Consider the following 22,005-nt stretch of genomic DNA (forward strand, 5'->3'; position numbering starts at 1 on the left):
TGTACATTTCTATAGCTCAGGCAGTCCTACATTCTTAGGATCACACTACATGTGTATTAAGGTCAGTTTTACGGCCGAGTGATCTTCCCGACGCCAACCCTAAGTGAAGAACGTGTATGTATAATAATTTCGTGTGGCTATTACTAGCCGAGTGCAGCCCTTGTAAGGCAGACCCTCCGATGAGGGTGGGCGGCATCTGCCATGTGTAGGGAACTGCGTGTTATTGTGGTGGAGGATAGTGTTATGTGTGGTGTGTGAGTTGCAGGGATGTTGGGGACAGCACAAACACCCAGCCCCCGGGCCACTGGAATTAACCAATGAAAGTTAAAATCCCCGACCCGGCCGGGAATCGAACCCGGGACCCTCTGAACCGAAGGCCAGTACGCTGACCGTTCAGCCAACGAGTCGGACAACGTATATGTGAAATAATTATATACACTGACTGACAGAGCAAATGCAACACCAAGAAGGAGTGGTCAGAACTTTATGCCAATTGCAGGGTAGACTGACGTCACTGAGGTATGCTCATGATGTGAAATGCGCCGCTGTGCTGCGCACGTAGCGAACGATAAATGGGACACGGCGTTGGCGAATGGCCCACTTCGTACCGTGATTTCTCAGCCGACAGTCATTGTAGAACGTGTTGTCGTGTGCCACAGGACACGTGTATAGCTAAGAATGCCAGGCCGCCGTCAACGGAGGCATTTCCAGCAGACAGACGACTTTACGAGGGGTATGGTGATCGGGCTGAGAAGGGCAGGTTGGTCGCTTCGTCAAATCGCAGCCGATACCCATAGGGATGTGTCCACGGTGCAGCGCCTGTGGCGAAGATGGTTGGCGCAGGGACATGTGGCACGTGGCACGTGCGAGGGGTCCAGGCGCAGCCCGAGTGACGTCAGCACGCGAGGATCGGCGCATCCGCCGCCAAGCGGTGGCAGCCCCGCACGCCACGTCAACCGCCATTCTTCAGCATGTGCAAGACACCCTGGCTGTTCCAATATCGACCAGAACAATGTCCCGTCGATTGGTTGAAGGAGGCCTGCACTCCCGGCGTCCGCTCAGAAGACTACCATTGACTCCACAGCATAGACGTGCACGCCTGGCATGGTGCCGGGCTAGAGCGACTTGGATGAGGGAATGGCGGAACGTCGTGTTCTCCGATGAGTCACACTTCTGTTCTGTCAGTGATAGTCACCGCAGACGAGTGTCGCGTCGGCGTGGAGAAAGGTCAAATCCGGCAGTAACTGTGGAGCGCCCTACCGCTAGACAACGTGGCATTATGGTTTGGGGCGTTATTGCGTATGATTCCACGTCACCTCTAGTGCGTATTCAAGGCACGTTAAATGCCCACCGCTACGTGCAGCATGTGCTGCGGCCGGTGGCACTCCCGTATCTTCAGGGGCTGCCCAATGCTCTGTTTCAGCAGGATAATGTCCGCCCACACACTGCTCGCATCTCCCAACAGGCTCTACGAGGTGTACAGATGCTTCCGTGGCCAGCGTACTCTCCGGATCTCTCACCAATCGAACACGTGTGGGATCTCATTGGACGCCGTTTGCAAACTCTGCCCCAGCCTCGTACGGACGACCAACTGTGGCAAATGGTTGACAGAGAATGGAGAACCATCCCTCAGGACACCATCCACACTCTTATTGACTCTGTACCTCGACGTGTTTCTGCGTGCATCGCCGCTCGCGGTGGTCCTACATCCTACTGAGTCGATGCCGTGCGCATTGTGTAACCTGCATATCGGTTTGAAATAAACATCAATTATTCGTCCGTGCCGTCTCTGTTTTTTCCCCAACTTTCATCCCTTTCGAACCACTCCTCCTTGGTGTTGCATTTGCTCTGTCAGTCAGTGTATATAACTTTGTGGTAACATGAGCAAGATCTAATGACGAATTTCTTTTCTGTTTCCGTGATGCCAGGATGTTAATTTGTCACTTTAGTGACTCAGTGAAGGTGCCGGTCTACAATTGTCTCTGTTTCACGTGCTGAGTGCATTTCAATGAATTATTACGTAAGAAATAGGAAGCAAATACCCATAACAGAGTTTTATTTCCATTTGATGGTAAAGCTTGCTTCATGTTACTAAAGCTTCATGCTAAACACATTTCTTAGTTGTTGGTTTAAATAAACATTTTGTACAGTTAGTTTTTACCGAGCGAGTTGGCCGTACAGTTAGGGGCGCGTAGCTGTGAGCTTTCATTGGGGAGTTATTGGGTTCGCACCACACTGAAGATGGTTTTTCATTGTTTCCCATTTGCAAACAGGCAAATGCTGGGGCTGTACCTTAATTAAGGCCACGCCGCTTCCTCACCATTCCTAGCTCTCTGCTTTCCCATCGTCGCCATAAGACCTATCTATGTCGGTGCGGAGTAAAGCAACTTGTAAAAAAAAAAAGGGTTTGATTTAAAAAGTTTAAGGTCATATCTATAAAAGTGTTTATATCGAATGCAGAAACAAGGTACTTCTCAAACGGTTAACACTGTGGTCTATCATCGCATCTCTTTGGCTATCTAGCCAGTTTGTATATTAAGGCACCTGTTCTGGCATTATGGCACGCCTCACATTAAATGTTCATATTTGTGCTTATATCGCCCTGTAATAATTAATACGAGCCAAAGGATTTCTTGGTCACATGTGGATTAAAGATAGCCGGTTATTTTCCTGGTTTAGAAAGATTCTTAAATACATCCCTACTAAGCTTCTTACTTTAAAGTAATAGGAAATATATGTAGAGATCGTTACCACCACATATTTATTAAATGTATTTTAGGTAACTCCGTTTAAGTAACGCAGTCATACATTGAAGAAAATGTTTCAGAATTTGCGAGTTCACCGTTGCATGCCAATTATATTTTAAAACAAGTAGCTACAGTAGACTGACAGAATACCAGGCGGCCATGTCTAGAACACGGCTCACCTACGTTGTCATTAAAAAGAAAACAAGTAACGATATTTATAATTTAGTACTGTTGTAACTTCTCTTTACAAACTACTTTAATTTTTAATGGATGCTGACTTTCTACGGCGATAAAAGTCAAACATGATGGACGTGGTTTCAAATCCCTATTGGAAAGTAAAAGAGCTTTAACAACGAGACTTCTGCTGCTACCGATGGTCACACTATTTACAGCAGAAATGGGTACTCGGTGCAAAGATGGCTATTAGTGTTGAGGTTGTGGATGTACGCCTCTTTGGCTGAATGATCAGCGTCGCGGTCTTCGGTTCAGAAGTTCCCGGATTACATTTCCGTCTGGTTTGGAGATTTCAACCACGTCTGATTGATTCCTGTGACTCGAGGAACTCTCGTTTGTGTTTGTCTCAAAGAACTCTTCTTCATATACGTACAACACACCACACTAACAACGGTCACCGATACACGCAATAGTGAATGCAGCCCGCCACGTAGGGCTGGTGTCAGGAAGGGCATCCGACCGTATACAGGGCCAGGTCTGTATGTGATACAAAGCACATACGACACCACTAGGATGTGCAGATGCGGCGGAAGCACAAGTGTTGTGCTTGTTGATAATAGAAGCTTTGGATTGATCCAGAGCAAAATATTTTGTTGAATATATGTTTTAGGGTCCGCCTCTGTGGTGTAGTGGTTAGTGTGATTAGCTGCCACCCCCGGAGGCCCGGGTTCTATTCCCGGCTCTGCCACGAAATTTGAAAAGTGGTATGAGCGCTGGAACGGGGTCCACTCGGCCTCGGGAGGTCAACTGAGTAGAGGTGGGTTCGATTCCCACCTCAGCCATCCTGGAAGTGGTTTTCCGTGGTTTCCCACTTCTCCTCCAGGAAAATACCGGGATGGTACCTAACTTAAGGCCACGGCCGCTTCCTTCCCTCTTCCTTGTCTATCCCTTCCAATCTTCCCATCCCCTCGCAAGGCCCTGCTCAGCATGGCAGGTGAGGCCACCTGGGTGAGATACTGGTCATCCTCCCCAGTTTTATCCCCCGAACCAATGTCTCACGCTCCAGGACACTGCCCTTGAGGCGGTAGAGGTGGGATCCCACACTGAGTCCGAGGGAAAATTCAACCCTGGATGGTAAACAGATTAAGAAAGAAAGGTATGTTTCAGGAAGCACTTGACTTTCTTGCATTAGAACGCTCAAAATAACTGTAAATGTCTGTAAATCACAAGGGTAGAGTGATAGCCGAGTAGCGCAAGCACTGGCTTCTCATTAAGGCGGCCGTGGATCGAATTCTAGCCAATGTAGTAGGAGTCTTGAAATGTCACATCCCAATGGTTCGATTCCACGTAAAACTGAAGGTCCCCATGGCCAATAATCACGATATTAACAGTCACGACGTAAAACTACTGCAAGATTGCTCTCTATTTTAAAGTTTTGAACTTCTGTTCATATCTTAGATAGTAGAATTAATAGTTGTAAATGCACTACGAGCCTGACCGGAAAGTTTGGCCGGAGCCCCTTTGTTTTTACCTACGCTACTGTCGCACGCGGAGCACTGACGATTGGAGAATGCCAGGCAGTGCTTAGCTTGTTTAGCTGATGGAGGTAATGTGAGACATGCTCGGAATGCCCTACCAGATGATATGGGATGTCACTTCCTCTTAAACGCTTCAGTGCTCCTTGTATTAGGACGTAAGCTCTTAATTCTTGACACCGGTTCAAGCAGAGAAGAACATGTATCCCTCTTCACAAGGACTTGTCTAGGATAATTTTCGTAACGGAATATCTGATTTGTTGCATGATCAGGTGCTACGAGCTCAATAACTGTACTAACATTCAGGTTCGGGATAAATATTTTCTAACTCACTTGTGGTACTGCGATGAGATATGAAAACAGGGAGACCAAGCTCGATAGCTGCAGTCGCTTAAGTGCGGGCAGTATCCAGTAATCGGGAGATAGTGAGTTCGAGCCCCACTGTCGGCAGCCCTGAAGATGGTTTTCCGTGGTTTCCCATTTTCACACCAGGCAAATGCCGGGGCTGTACCTTAATTAAGGCCACGACGCTTTCTTCCAATTCCTAGCCCTTTCCTATCCCATCGTCCCCGTAAGACATATCTTTGTCGGTGCGACGTAAAGCAAATAGCAAAAAAAAAAAAAAAAAAAAAAAAACAGGGAGTGGATTTATGGGCAATACTATTATACATTAGAGACCAGGCCTCGTGATGGCAGTCTTAGTACTTCTTAATTCGCGCAATTCTTTTGTGGGATATTTTTCAGAAACGAAAATTTCAAATGAGTTTTTCACACCTACTTCTGCAAAGCTTAGTACATGTTGACGGAGTATGAAATACAGTGGCAACTTTCCAAAACTGTACGTCTCAGGGAAGAACGATGGATTTACTAACCAAAACGCCCAAAAATAGAAGTTCATCATCGTTCATTCTCTCCTCCGTAAACTGAATTTTGTGGTGTTGTAACTTGAGCAGAATTTCTTCTCCTTAAGAATAAAGAACAAATGTGTTATCAACGTAAAAGATGAATAATATGTTGCTATATCATTAAACTCTTCTCATTTTTAATGATATTTGGCTAATTTTATAAAAATTAAGAATATTTTAGCCAGATTCTTGGAAGTAAATTACTTACCGTAGGGAGTGAGGGAGCCTCAACCGTGACCGTTGGTTTGGTGGGTGAGATTGAGCTGATGCGAGCATGCTGTACAATTCGCAGGTGATCCTGAGGGATCACCACCAAGGGAACAGCTGCCAGAGAATTGTCCACTGCATAGGGCTGCTCAGCCAGTACTGTCAGGGTGTCGGCCGTGTAACTAGGACGGGTATACGAATTGGCGTAGCGTAGCAAGGTGCCGACGGGCCGCGGGTAAATGTAGCCCGCGCCTGCCTCGCTCACCGCCAGTACGGCCATGAGGCACAGAGGTACCTGCAATAAACAAGCCACATGAGTCACATACTACTTAGAAGAAGTAAGAAGGAATATAGTAAACAAATAATAGAAACGATAACATATTGAAGTATTTGTACAGTTGATGAATAAAGAGGTAAATAAATACCGGTAAATAAATAAATTAAATATGTTGCCTAAAATAAATGTAAAAAAAATTACCACTATTTAAGAACTTAATCCGCAATAGAGTCTACGATGAAAGTGCTTGCGCTCAAATGTGAAACGGTCGGGGAATGAAAACTTTCAAACAACAACAAAAACAAATGTGAAATAAACTCGGCTACAGAGTAATGGTAAAGTTCAATTATACAGAAACTCGTTTGCCGTGAACATTTGAAAAGCAGGAATATGTTAGTATTAAGAAAAATACATTTCAATTACTCCAATAGTTTTGTATTATGAGTGGAAACGAGATGAGCACAGTTTGAAGTCATCCTTCCCTCTCGAAAATGCTGCCTGTGTTGAGCTATATAATATTTGTACATAATTCACAAATACGTGCGTGTAGTTACAATGATGTAGAAAAATAAGTATTTCTGTGTATATTAAATAGTTTAATATGCTAAATTGGTGTCCGACTCGTTGGCTGAATGGTCAGCGTACTGGCCTTCGGTTCAGAGGGTCCCGGGTTCGATTCCCGGTCGGGTCGGGGATTTTAATCGCTTCTGATTAATTCTTCTGGCTCGGGGACTGGGTGTATATGTCCGTCCCAACACTCTCCTCATCATATTCAGACAACATACTACACTACCAACCACCACAGAAACAGAGAGGGTTGACGTCAAGAAGGGCATCCGGCCGTAAAACAGGGCAAAATCCATATGTGCGACGCAGTTCGCACCCGCGACCCCACAGGTGTGGGGAAAGCGGCAGGAAAAGAAAGAATATGCTAAATTGGTATTTGAATTCTCGAAGTCCACAATTACAGTTCTTTATTTCTTTCTTTCTTAATCTGTTTACCCTCCAGGGTTGGCTTTTTCCCTCGAACTCAACGAGGATTCTACTCTACCACCTCAAGGGCAGTGTCCTGGAGCGTGAGGTTTTGAGTCGTGCATACAGCATGGAAGGGGGGGGGGGGGCGGAAGTACCTCGCCCAGGCGGCCTCACCTGCTATGCTGAACAAAGTCCTTGTGGGGGATGGGAAGATCAGAAGGGATAGGAAGGGAAGAGGCAAGGAAGTGGCCGTCGCCTTAATTTAGGTACCATCTGGGCATTTGCCTGGAGAAGAAGTGGGAAACCACAGGAAACCACTTTGAGGATGGCTGAGGAGGGAATGAAACACCCCTGTACTCATTTGACCTCCCGAGGCTGAGTGGACCCCGTTCCAGCCCTCGTACCACTTTTCAAATTTCGTGGCAGGGCCGCGAATCGAACGCGGGCTTCCGGGGGTGGCAACTAATCACACTAGCCACTACACCACAGTGGCGCACAATTACAACAATTCTTCTTTTTCTTTTTCTTCCGCTTTTCCCACACCTGTGCGATCGCGGGTGCGAACTGTGTCGCACATGTGGATTTGGCCGTGTTTTACGGTTTGATGCCCTTCTGACGCCAACCCTATATGGAGGGATGTAATCACTATGGCATGTTTCTATTGTGGTTGGTAGTGTAGTGTGTTGTCTGAATATGAAGAGGAAAGTGTCGGGACACACACAAACACCCAGTCCCCGGGCCAGCAGGCGATTAAAATCCACGACCCGGCCGGGAATCGAACGCGGGACCCTCTGAACCGAAGTCCTCAACGCTGACAATTCAGCCAATGAGTCGGACGGACAATTACAACAATGATAATGTTGTTTGTTTTACGTATCACTAACTTCTTTTACGGTTTTCGGAAGCGCCGACGTGGAAATATTTTGGCCCACTGGGGTTCTTTTACGTATCATTAAATCTGACGACATCAAGCTGAAGTATTTGAACACCTCCAAATACCACTGAACCGAGCCGGAATCGAACCCCCCAACTTCATCTCAGAAGTCTAGCGCTGAGCTACTTACCCCAGCCGACTATCACCGTTCTCTCCTGATATTCATCTTAGTAATCAATGTAGGTAATCATCACGTCGCCTCCGTACTTACTGTCTCCATCAGTTTGGTGCGAATCCAACAACAGTGAAGATGTGAGCGAGATTTAAAAAAAGTGCAGATCTAATTATGACTGACTAGCAGGGTTTCTGCTAATGACCCAAAGGCCCATCCATCAACCTCCCAGCATCTTCTGACGGATATACACTGAAAACAAAATTAGCATCGGCAGCGCAGTTCCTGAATTACTCCGGTGTGTTAGCTCACTCTAGATACGACTGCAGTCTTAACACTTTGACTTTCACGCCTAACACGACAAACCTCTCTCTCTTCATTCCCCTTCCTCTCTTCCTTCGAAATATTGTACAATCTAGCGGGAGAAAATATAAATGCTATTTGTAAAACACTACACTCTGAGGCCAACCTAGTTCGAATCTCCACGCCAAGTAGCAAACGTATATAGGGATTATACACGGATTTCAAACTAGACCATTCCACGTATTCCAAAATAATTCACGTGACCCCACGTTGTGCACTAGAAACGTATCAAATTGGTAGGCATGTCAGCCAACGTAATACGCCGATATAAATTTGAAATTGAAATTTACCTGAACAGTAATTCTTTCTATTCTAAGGAGGTTTAGCAAAGAACCAAACCGTCGATGTCTTGAACAGCATTTTATCTTGCTGTAAGCTTGGAGAAAACCGGTGCCATTCCAGTTTGATGCCTTCAAATTTGATTCCTTACAGCTCCCGTATTAGCCTAAAGGCTGTCTAAGGAATGAATGTATTCCTAAGTATTTTATCCACTTAAGCTGCCACAACAAGCAGTTACACGGAGGAGTTCCACAAAAAAAGCGCCCAGGCCGTACTCAAGGACGTGGCCACTCAAGTGGTATTCGATGTCGCGACCAGATCAAGATTTAATTAATGCGCTAGCTGAACCTGATCCATGCAAGAAACAAGGCCATTTGTGGGCTTCAAAATTACACTTTCCTTTAATTAATTTCATTAGTGGTTTATTTTACAGATGTCATCAGGAACAGCTCTGTATTTCAAGAATCCGGTCAAATTTCTTGTTCTCAAAGGATTACAACTTTTATTGAAATTTTATATTGCGTTCTTTACATATGTTCTGTAGATCAAACAATTTACAATCTAATCCTCGGATTACAGTGAGCAACTTATTGACAACCGCTTTACTACGTTTCCCCATGCTATCATATGACGACATATTCTGTTAAGATATTGATATTACTTCTGAATACGTATAGGCAGAACAGGCGTGGTTTTTAGACAAAGACAAAGACAGTTACCTACGTGCAGGCCTTGAAGGCCCTTGGAGGAGTGGAAGGTAAAGGCTTCCACAATTGTTAACCGCGGCACGTGATGGGGTGGAGTGGTTACGTGGTTTTTATATAATTATTATTATTATTATTATTATTATTATTATAAGGTTGTTGCCTGGCTGATTGATTTAAGGGCTTTCTTGGCTTACTTGAAAAAAAAACGTGGGATCGATTCCTTTTTCTGTAGGGGAGAAATTTAGAAACGAAATTACCAATTGTGCAGAGGCACATACAGTATCACTGAGGTTCATTCAGACTACAGCTGAAATGGGTACCTGGTGAAGTGTTGAACGTAAAGTCGATCTGACACAGAACTGGGTTTGGATGGTGGGAGCATATACTCTTCTGAAGCTCACATGACCTATACTAAGATGTCTTTCTTATTATGCTCCAGTCAAAAACATACAAATTTACAGTTAATGTACAAGTCAGCTTCAAGTAAACAAAACATCACATGTGAGATCATATTACACATGTCCAGTATTTTGTAACTGTCCAATGCACTCGAAGTGGCTTGTGTAGGAGATTATCCTCTGTGCAAAATGTCAGGCACAGAGGGCAGAGGGCACTGAAGCATGTGGCTCGTAGTTTGTTCTTGTCCATATTCACACCTTGTGTCACTTGTGCCGAACCCCCATTTCTTCAAGTTATCCCTGGATCTTCCACTCCTGATCGTAGCCTGTTCATGGAATTCCACACCAGCCAGCTTTCATTATGTCCAGCTGGTAACCGCTCAGCTGCTGGTATCATCAATGGAGGTGAGGGGTCCTCTTCTTGCACAGCGCAAGCCTTGCCTTCTTTGATATGATGGTAATCACCTCATGTCCTCAGGAAGCTCTTCCGGGATCTCAGCCGTTGCTGAGGAAGACTATGTCCATGCAGCGGATGGGCGCTGTTCTGTTCCACTTTAAGCCTCTCCCTGTTGGCAGCTACTTCTCTACGTATACAGGGTGGCACCATTCCAGCCAGGTAATAAAGCTCATCTGTAGGAGTAGGCTTTAAGCAACCTGTAATCAACCTGAAGATTTCATTGAGAGCTGTATCTACCTGTCTGGCACGAGATGAACTGTACCAGACTGGGGAAGCATATTCAGCTGCAGAAAAATACGGTGTCATTGCCGAAGTTCAGGTTGTTTGAGAATGAGGGTGCTACTGTGACTCTACCAATTTGCGAATAAGATTGCTTCGGGTGGAGATTCTCATCTTATTTCTCTTACAATGGGTTGTGAACGTGGAAGCTCTATCAAGGGTTACTACCAGGTATTTTGGAGTGTAACAGTTCTTCAGTTGGATACCTGACCATTCTATACGTCTCACGATGAGCTTACCTATTCCTTAAATAGATGGCACATGTTTATGTCTCAGAAGGGCTGGGTCTGAGTTGGTTCTGATTGTAGTAACTTGCCAGATTTCTAAGAACAGTTGTCAGATTTCTCTCCAGGGATTCAAAGCTTGAGCCTTGTGCACTAAGGGCTAATAATAATAATGGTATGTGGCCTCCGGAGAGGCCTGGTGCAGGTCTTTTGATTTGACTCCCGTAGGCGACCTGCGCGTCGTGATGATAATGAAATGATAATGAAGACGACACATACACCCAATCCCCGTGGCAGGGGAATTAACCAATTATGGTTAAAATTCCCATACCTGCCGGGAATCGAACCCGGGACCTTGTTGTCGAAATACAGCATGTTAACCATTTAGCCATGGAGACGGGCCACTAAGGGCTAGATCATCTGCATATAAGAAGCTTCTTGTGTCTGGAGCCAACGGCTGGTTGTTGGTGTAGGGTGTAGATATTCAAGAGAACTGGAGCCAAGACACTCCCCTGGGGTAGAAAATTTTTCACCGGGCGAGTTGGCCGTGCGCGTAGAGGCGCGCGGCTGTGAGCTTGCATCCGGGAGATAGTAGGTTCCAATCCCACTATCGGCAGCCCTGAAAATGGTTTTCCGTGGTTTCCCCATTTTCACACCAGGCAAATGCTGGGGCTGTAACTTAAGGCCACGGCCGCTCCCTTCCAACTCCTAGGCCTTTCCTATCCCATCGTCGCCATAAGACCTATCTGTGTCGGCGCGACGTAAAGCCCCTAGCAAAAAAAAAAAAAAAAACTTTTCTGTGCTCTCCTACGAGTGCGCTAACCTTGGAAGCCAACAAGAAATCTGTGGTTTTGAAGGAGAGTGCTGGTAAGTAGGGTATAGTTAGATGGGAGTCCTCGATTTGATTGAGTAATTTGACATGGAGTAATCGGTGATTAACAGTGTTATACGCTGCTCTTAGATCCACAAAGACCACCGCTGTCTCTTGGTGAGTTTCATACCCATCCTGTATAAAATGAGTAGGATTCAAGGGTTGGCCTGTGCAGCTTTTCTTAGGCAGAAATCCTGTTTGTTCCGTTATGAGTAGAGGATCAATTACAGGCATTATTATATTCAGAACCATACGTTCAAACAGTTTATGGAGGTGGCTAAGAAGACTAATGGGCTTGCAGTTCTTGGGATGGTTTGCTTCCTTGTGATATTACTCTGCTCTTTCGCCACATCTTCGGTATTTGGCATTTGCTCATGCAGATATTGAAAATCTGCAAGATCCATGCTCTTGTCGATGGACAAGAATTCTTAATTTGCACCATTCGGATGTCGTTTAAACCGGCTGCTTTCCCAATTTTGCTCTCCTTGAATGGGATAGTAAGTTCACTCCCTTTCTCCTGGAACTCATGATAAATTTTAGGTACTTGGACTTTGGGACTGACTTTCCCATTCATGAGTAGCTCATGAGCTATCTGGTCTGAAGTGATGTTGGAATGTGCAGTGGATCTGTTTGGCTCGTTGTTAAGACGCCTCAGTACTCTCCATGCTCTGTGTCTGTTTCTAGTTAGATAAAGTTCTTCTACAGTTTTAATCCAGCAATCCCTTTCTGATGCTGCCAGCGATATAACTAGTTTCTTCCCAGCCGCCCATGTTGCCGCGCCTAGTGTATCTTCTTCAAATAGCGCCTTATACTCTGTAAACTGAGCAGTAATCTCTGAAGTAACACCAGGGATATATGACGTACGACCACCACGAGGTATGGTCCTTCTGTAGCATCCCTTGATAGCCTCAACAAAAGCATCGTATGATTCAGGTGTGGATTCTGTGGTGGAAAATACAGCATCAAGTATGTCTGTAAACTTCGGCCAGTTGGCTTTCCTTAAATTGAACGTCCTTCGAAACGCAACTCTCTGTGGCTTAACTGCTGCGTATTATTCAGAAATGATAGGTCCGTGTTAAGTATTTGAAATGGGGTTACGGACTGTTTTTATGCGCTGTTGAGAGATGTTTTAATTGGTTAATATCAGGTCAGGGTTGCAGCCACGTTCTCACCTGCCGCTGCTAAATGATGCAGGTTGTTTAGGATCATGGAGAAGGCTCAGATGATTTCCTTTCGCACATTCCTGCAATTTTGTTCCTTTCTCATCGTGTTCATTTCTCCACGCGGTGTTGTGGCAGTTTAAGCCCCCACTTACTATTTGTGTGTGTTAGCAGCTACCATGGCTTTGAATTCAGTATACGGTGGTTTGTATATGGATATGCTTATGCAGCTTTTGATTTCCCGAGTTAGAACTTCTAGATCATTTTCATCAGTGGATGCTGTTGATATAGCCTTTAAATCCGATTGGCCAAACATAATGCTTCCATATCGTAATAATAATAATAATAATAATAATAAAGACCTTATTCAGAAACGTGAGATAAAAGAAAACGATTTGGAGGAAAATCTTGGGCCCCCTCAAGGACATAGGTGAATATAGAAGACGGCACTAGATCTATTTTCACTAATAAAAGATAACCGATACGATGCGGAAGAGAAATATTGTTTTTTATAGTCACGTGACAAGAATGAGCACTGTAAGATCAACGAAGCGGATCTTCTCCTAATTCCAACATAAGAAGATAATCGGAGCCTTGTTCAGTGGGGTAGAAAAAAGGATCTGTAAGAGGTGGGCATCACATATGATGATATCCTGGAACGCAAACCATTTAAGAAGAAACTTCATGACCAGAAGATTTTCCAAGAAAAGCCGAAGTTGGAAACAGGGAAAGCGTGGATCGAAGAAAGAAACGACACAACACCGGCAACGAATGCTCTAGGAGGTAGCCACTTGAAATGACGTGGTCCTTAGTTGGCCGAAACAACGTGAATAATAATAATAATAATAATAATAATAATAATAATAATAATAATAATAATAATAATAATAATAATAATAATAATAATAATAATAATAATATGAGATGCGCATTTCGTATATTGACAGATGATTTCTAAATAAACAACCTCTCATAGTAGAGAAAAAATACTAATTGTTGGGAAATCTAACGAGATACAGTAAATGTGTGAAGCTGAAACTTTGGTCTTAGAGAAAACACAGTAGCTGCACAGATTCAACCTTCACTCTGTCTCGTACTTAAGACTAGTTTGGTTGTTTTAGACGGAGTACACATTCAGTTGCTCCCTTCTTGAAGCAAAATTGCGGAGTGATGCCTAATAAACAGGCCACGATCGTTTACCTCCAAGCCTTGAACTCTATTAATTACACACATTCACTCTGGCTCTGATATCTCTGATATGACAGGTTATAACGCAGGCTTGATATGCACAGTGTACATGATTTTAAAATGTAACAACAACAACAGCAACAACAAACATGGATTTCCTTCAACAGCGCTCCACGTCAAATGGATTTACCACCGGGCGAGTTGGCCGTGCGTGTAGAGGCGCGCGGCTGTGAGCTTGCATCCGGGAGATAGTAGGTTCGAATCCCACTATCGGCAGCCCTGAAGATGGTTTTCCGTGGTTTCCCATTTTCACACCAGGCAAATGCTGGGGCTTTACCTTAATTAAGGCCACGGCCGCTTCCTTCCAACTCCTAGGCCTTTCCTATCCCATCGTCGCCATAAGACCTATCTGTGTCGGTGCGACGTAAAGCCCCTAGCAACAAAAAAATGGATTTACTGCCGGCACACTCATGTGAAGGTGAGTATGTATCTGGAAAGTTGCGCACTGGACAGTCGCTGAATTTGTCGCGAATGGTACGAGGATATCGTGCCTGTTTTGCCGAATGTGACACTGCTCCTCCTATCCATTATTTCCCTTAAGACTGGTCACGCCTTCCAGACATAAATTGTTATGCGGTCCATCAGAATAATTTCCGTTGAGTTCATTTTCCTATGCACGAGTGTAAAGGAAAATTAACCTTACTGTATCATACTGAAGGAATATATGTTTGCATGACATTTTCCCACTCCTAGAGTGTGATGTATTTAAGGTTCATTTTCCTTTACACACGCGCATAGGAAAATGAACTCAACGAAAATTATTCTGATGGACCGCATAACAATATATGGCTGGAAGGCGTGACCAGTCTTAAGGGAAATAATGGATAGGAAGAGAATTTGTCACATTCGCCGTTTTGGCAGAACAGGAACAATATATTCCTGTCTAGTCTTTGTGGATAACTCTTTAATGCGTCACAGATGAAACTCCTTTGCTATAGCATATACGTTAGGGGTCTGGTACAGCTTACGACATTCAATAAATTAATTTTTAAAAATATTTATTTTATGCTCCCATCCTTTACGTACATTTTGGTGAAAAAGTATGTCATTATGCGCCATAGTTTTTGAGTTATGGTTTGAAAGACAAAGCCCTTCATCCAATGCTCGTCCTGACAGTGTGGAGTGTCACACTGCCACACCCCCCACGTGCTCTTTCCATTTAATTTAGTTAAATTTAATACACATAAGAATACCTTACCACCTGCAGTAATGGAGACAATCAAGCCTGTATTTAGAAGGTCAGTTGCAATTGAACTGCTGTCAAGATATGTGGGATCAAACACTCAAAATGCAAATGAGTCTTTGAACTCGAAAATATGGAAAATTTGCCCTAAAAGTGGCTTTTTTTGGGAAGAAAATAGTTTAAATTGCTTCAAATGATGCAACTATCATATTCAATGATGGCATGAAGAGTAGGCTGCTTGTTCTGAAAGCGTTAGGGGGAGAACCTGGAACATTTTGTGAATTTGCTCTACGCGATGAAGATGAAACACAGAGTAGCGACGGCAGAGAAAAGGAAACATCAAGCGACATAAGAGGCAAGGAAAAGCAAGAAGAGGCTCAGATTGGAAGAAACTGCACATAAACCAGAAGTAGAAGGCACAACGGCACAATTCATGCTGCAGGGGCATTTTAACTTCTGTAGCAAGGTGATTTATACACAAATGTTTATCGCACATTTCTCAGAGTTGTGTTTTTGATATCCGTTTTAATGACAACTCAAAACTAATTAACATACACTAATTAAATTTTTGTGTGTATTTATGCTTATTATATCTACAAATTGGTATAAATTCATGTCTCTATCTAAGTTTATTTTTAAAAACATAAAATGTAGGAAAAATATTGTAAAATTTTGACATTTTATTTTCAATACAAAAGTAAAAATATTATTGTTAAAATATGTTTCTGAAAGTACTTACATTTCTAAAGAGATGTGTGTGCAATAAAATGAAATTAACAGAACCTAAAAATGTTGAATATTACAGGAGTTATCACTAAAACGCTGCAGCCTTGTATGATGAACAGCCAACATTTTGCATTTTGAAAAATACGCAAATTATTTTTTAACATGATGGTAATACTGTTTAAGGCGCTGGCCTTATGACCCCTACTTGGCAGGTTCGATCCTAGCTCAGTCCGGTGGTATTTGAAGGTGCTCAAATACGACAGCCTGGTGTCGGTAGATTTACTGGCACGTAAAAGAACTCCTGCGGGACTAAATTCCGTCACCTCGGCGTTTCCGAAGACCGTAAAAGTAGTTAGTGGTACGCAAAGCAAATAACAATATTATTACTAACATTTCAGTGTCTAATACGCCGAAAAGGAAATGTAAACATCATATCGTGTGACCCTGACCAGGAAGAAAGTCTTGATATCGTGTTACTCGTTCCCTCTACACGTGGGATTGTTTTGAAGCACTATGCAAAGAAGTCCCGTTGTGTGGTAAAACTGAAACTCTTTCCACTTCAACGAAGGCAGTTTGTGATAGTTACGCTTGTTTCATCTCCTTATACCTTCAGGACAAGATGAGAGAAAATCTCAATGATGAAAGCCAGAAATGATGGTGTCATGTAAGGGTACGACCGGCTAGAAATAGAACGAGTTCAACATTTCACACTCGCCTGGCGAAGTTCCCACGGAAATGTGCATTAAATAGCTAAAAATATGAGTCTTAAAAGATTAGCAGTATACTGTATTATGCAGCATAGTATATGCCACAAATTTCACAATACGTTGCGTAATGATACATACTGAGTAAGGTGTAACTAACACTATTTCATTTGGGAACAGATTTTCAGTGACAGTAGATAGTATTTATTATCAAAAAAGAAACATTTTTCAGGAGGAAAAATATAATGAAAAATAAAGCTATGTATTATAAGTAATCTAAAACAAAGGCTCTGGTTAAAGAAAATCTATCCAAATCTAGTAATTTTGTGATACTTAAGACAACAACAACAGCAATAATAATAATAATAATAATAATAATAATAATAATAATAATAATAATAACAGTGGATTTAGTTTCCACTAACTTCTTTTACGGTTTTTGCGGACGCCGAGGTTTCGATATTTTGTCCCACAGAAGTTATCTTGTTTCACGGTGGTAGATCTACCAACACGGCGCGGTCATATTTGAGCACCTTCGAATACAACCGGACTGGACTGAGATTGAAGTCACCAACTTCACCTCGGAAAGCGAGGGTTGCGCCGTCTGAACTATTCAGCCCGGCTTCTAACGAAAATCTTTCGCCAGTATTTCTTCTGTCTTACACTACTTCATCTCATTCTTCCTTTTTTTTTTTTACTTCATTCATTTACTCATCACTGGCAATAATATACGTCATTTATTCTGATACCTACTATTTTACAATCTTTGGATGGCACTGGTCAGAACAGCTCGCCGAATTAAAATCAATCAATCAATCAATCAATCAATCAATCAATCAATCAATCAATCAATCAATCAATCAATCAATCAATCAATCAATCAATCAATCAATCAATCAATCAATCAATCAATCAATCAATCAATCAATCAATCAATCAATCAATCAATCAATCAATCAATCAATCAATCAATCAATCCTGATCTGCATTTAGGGCAGTCGCCCAGGTGGCAGATTCCCTATCTGTTGTTTTCCTAGCCTTTTCTTAAATGATTTCAAAGAAATTGGAAATTTATTGAACATCTCCCTTGGTAAGTTATTCCAATCCCTAACTCCCCTTCCTATAAATGAATATTTGCCCCAGTTTGTCCTCTTGAATTCCAGCTTTATCTTCATATTGTGATATTTCCTACTTTAAAAGACGCCGCTCAAACTTATTCGTCTACTAATGTCATTCCATGCCATCTCTCCGCTGACAGCTCGGAACATACCACTTAGTCGAGCAGCTCGTCTCCTTTCTCCCAATTCTTCCCAGCCCAAACTTTGAAAAACATTTTTGTAACGCTACTCTTTTGTCGGAAAACACCCAGAACAAATTGAGCTGCTTTTCTTTGGATTTCTTCCAGTTCTTGAATCAGGTAATCCTGGTGAGGGTCCCATACACTGGAACCATACTCTAGTTGGGGTCTTACCAGAGATTTATATGCCCTCTCCTTTACATCCCTACTACAACCCCTAAACACCTTCATAAGCATGTGCAGAGATCTGTAGCCTTTATTTACAATCCCATTTATGTGATTACCCCAATGAAGATCGGCTTTAGGTATTAAGACTGTCATGCTGTAGGAGACAGGTTTATTTGAAACTATCTGTCAAACATTATTTTGAATGTTATTTAGCTTTCTTTCCAGTTGAACTCCTGTAAAACACCGGTTTGGTTCCATTTTCATGACCACTACCATCTCCTAGCCAGTCCTTACCTCAGTTACTAAAATAAAGTTTGTATTATTTTTATCGTGACCATAACCACCAGACGTGGAATCCGAACAAAGAGATACGATTATTCGTTTAAAAGATCTCACTTGCTTTTAGTGGGATTGGAATCGCGATCGCCTTGGGGAGAAGCTAGAGACTGGCAGGGAATACTTCGGATGTAGTCTACCGTCCCTAGCCACAGGAAATACAAAACACAAGTTTGCTACTCTTAATTACCAGAGCAAGGAGGCAGTGTCATCATTTGTTTCACTACTTATTTTAATGAGTTATCCCTGCAGTGAAGACACCGCCTTACTGGACCACGGTTCTTATTGGTCGATATTTACGGGCAAGGAATCTGAGGTTCCTTCACATCTGGCACACATCCTGTGAGTGGCTAATTATACCAACCAACTGCAGTGTGTTCGGCCCTGCTAACACCCACCATCTCACTAGCAGATGTACGGTACCTGGTTGGTAGGGATGGGGGGCACTGCGACTAATGGATTATTATATTTACTCCAAAATCTCGTAGTATAATTTTTACCCTTATTATGGTGACTACAAGCTTAGACATTTAAAATATTAGACAAAAATAACAAATCACTAATTATGATGCACGTATTTCATCTTTCTCGTTTGTAAAATGAGTTTTACTATTCCTTCATTGTAATATGTTGTCTGAGAACAAAAATCTGAAAAGAGTATTTTTACTTATGCTGATTACCCCACCTCAAGAATTCCGTTCCTCCTCACTTGGCCTACCTACACCAACATAGTTTGAATTTCAAGGGGTATGGTTACTAATCAAACAAGCTTGGAATTTGATGTGTATGATAATCTTCACAGCATTAGCCAACTACTATTACTACTACTAATAATAATAATCATCATCGTATGACGTAACTAACCATTTTGATTAGGCTGTCTGTATTTGTTTCGATGTTCCATTTTACTCTACCAGATAGCACAGAAACCAGTACTCTATATGGTGGCTATTCGGGCTGAATGACTCAGGTTGCACAAGCGCTGGCCTTCTGAGTCTTAGGTGGTGGGTCTGATCCCTGATTTTAAGTTACTCAGATTTGCCAGCCTATTGTCGGTAAATTTACCGGCACGTAAGAGAGCTCCTGTGGTACAAAATTCCAGAACGTCAGCGTCTCAGAAAGCCATATAGGTAGTAGTGATAACGTTATTAGTTTTACGACCCTCTATTTAATTTTACGATTTTCTGAGGTTCCGAAATTTTGACCCGAAGTATTTTTTACGTGCCATAAAATCTAACGACATGAGGCTGAAGTATCTGAGAACCTTCAAGTACCGTCGGACTGACCCGAGATCAAACCCGCCAAGTTTGGCTCAGAAGGCCACCACTCTACCGTCTGAGCTACTCAATCCGGCATATCGGTAATTATTTGGACATAAAAAACCAATGATGTTATCATTCTATTGGGAACTTGTGGTTGAGATTGTAATTACGTTTTACTGAGTAAAAAACCGAATTTGTCGCTCTTCGAATCCTGTATTTTCGACTACATCTTTCAGGTTCGAACCCATAATCTTGGAATTCAGTGGCAGACAATCTATCACTGATCTACAAAGTGAGATTTATCCATGCGAGTTACCCTTCAAGAAATAAGGTACGCATTGACCAAGATTCGAACTGCAGTCAGTTAGGCGGGAAGCTCTCCATGCCTCTGGGGTATTAGGGTTGATGGGTCTTCCATTCAACTATGTGTGAGTAATGAATATTATTCATTCATTCATTCAGGTATTCTTCCGCAGGTCTTGTCATGGGACACACCTCTTGTTATGTGATAAAGCTCTTTCACTTTTGCCCGTCATGAGCGAAGTTTTTCCTGTCCGAATATTTTTTTCATTTGATGTTATCAAGCATTTTATATCTTTTCCTTCCTCATCTTCGTTTGACTTTCACTATTCCTTCCTTCTCTTTTCTCTGTTCGTTAACTGATTATGACCTTGCACTTCAACGCTTTAATCTTCCGTGAGTCACGATGACATCTAGTTTAGTCTTGGAGCGGCCAGCTCTTGATGCACCTATTGCTGCAATGCAAATATGAACTCCCATTTAATGTTTAAGGTGAATAAGATACATAGATGTAGGCCCAAAGAACGGAGTGATTTTTTACTAACTGAAGTATACCTATTGCTGTCTGTGGACCAAGCATTATGCAATGATTGAAGGCAAGCTTATTGCTCTTGAACTCTTGGGGAAAGAGAGATTTTTATGGAATTGCGTGACTGACCTAACGAAAGAAGAAAGTTGCTAATGAGGATTGTAACTAATGTCCTCTCTCGTCGATAATCGTGGATATTAGACTCGTGCAGAACGGAGTCCAAGAATCTATCCGTTACTCTTTGTTTTAAATTAGCTGTGGCCAAACCGAGCTCGATAGCTGCGGTTGCTTAAGTACGACCAGTATCCAGTAATCGGGAGATAGTGGGTTCGAGCCTCACTGTCGGCAGCCTTCAAGATGGTTTTCCGTGGTTTCCCATTTTCACACCAGGCAAATGCCGCGGCTGTACCTTAATTAAGGCCACGGCCGCTTCCTTCCACTTCCTATGCCTTTTCTATCCCATCGTCGCCATAAGACCTATCTGTGTCGGTGCGACGTGAAGCATAAAAAAAAAATAAAAAAAAAATCTGTGGCCAAGACTTACGCCTCAGGTGCACGACCGCATCCGGGCGACGCTTCGGGGTCTCTCTCCTCGCACCAGTATGGTATTCGATGAAAGTGTGTAGGAAAGACGAATGTATGATTATGATAACAGTTGCGGGAGGCATGGCTAAGCGAAAAGTGCAAGTGGTAAAATTACAGATGCAATAAAATCCGCATTCACAGCCTTCGTATTCAAACAGAATTGGATGACGAAATAATAATAATAATAATAATAATAATAATAATAATAATAATAATAATAATAATAATAATAATACTCTGCCTACAGCGATACGTATTAACCATTCACACACACACACACACACACACACACACACACACCTTGGTTCATTCAGGTGGAGTGGCAATTAGATGCAGATAACTGATTTATATAATTCGAATAAAGAATATTCGTGTCTTTCGTCTGTCACTGCGCCACGAGCCATCCTAATGTATGATGTTATAAAACTTTCAACTGAACGCAGAGTTATACTCTACGGGTGAGAGTGACAACTTTAAATGAAGCTGGGAATATCTTAAATAATGAACAAAGCTTCATTGTCAGGCCCACACATTCAGCTAAAAATAATTGCTAACAGAAGTATAAATGTTTCCTTACCTGGCATATATAATATTTACAGTTTAAAAGCCTTATATCAAGACTTTTATAATTATCTAAAAGAACTTGCTCTATGAAGTTTCAAGGATAATTTTATATGCAGGTGGTAAAATTGCTGGGAGGACCTTCTTTATTGGTGTGCACCAGAGAAGTACAACACAGTTCTCGTAAATCTAAGTGTCGACTACATGTCGTAAAAGATGGAATGTGGCGACGGCTTTTAACTCATGGAAAGCACTTCGCACTTCTAGTAATATGGAGGTGAGAAGTGATCCCTTTTATTACACAGGATTCCTTACAATAAAATCTTATCATAGGTTAATGGAATCACTCTTTATTTTGTTTAAGTAATTTTGTTTTTACAAATCCTTCACCTCTCTCTGATGTCATCACGGTTTTTATGGTAGTTCCAATTTAGACAACGTAAAAGTGGAAGCTGTTTTGAAGTTTCCTTTGATCTGAGACCGATATTTTACGAGACACGAG

General features: G+C 42.4%; 1 protein-coding gene across 3 annotated transcripts in view; it reads right to left on the reverse strand.

The window, feature by feature from the left end:
- LOC136856800 (serine/threonine-protein kinase WNK2) overlaps positions 1 to 22,005 on the reverse strand; it is a 179,095-nt gene that overhangs the window by 28,398 nt on the left and 128,692 nt on the right. For all 3 annotated transcript variants that reach the window (XM_067134915.2, XM_067134913.2, XM_067134914.2), the window contains exon 2: positions 5,570 to 5,863. In XM_067134915.2, coding sequence (XP_066991016.2) covers positions 5,570 to 5,848 — 279 coding nt within the window. In that variant the 5' untranslated portion in view covers positions 5,849 to 5,863. The remainder of the gene's footprint in view (positions 1 to 5,569; positions 5,864 to 22,005) is intronic.

This window comes from Anabrus simplex, chromosome 1 (genome assembly GCF_040414725.1).
Source record: "Anabrus simplex isolate iqAnaSimp1 chromosome 1, ASM4041472v1, whole genome shotgun sequence".
NCBI lineage: Eukaryota > Metazoa > Arthropoda > Insecta > Orthoptera > Tettigoniidae > Anabrus > Anabrus simplex.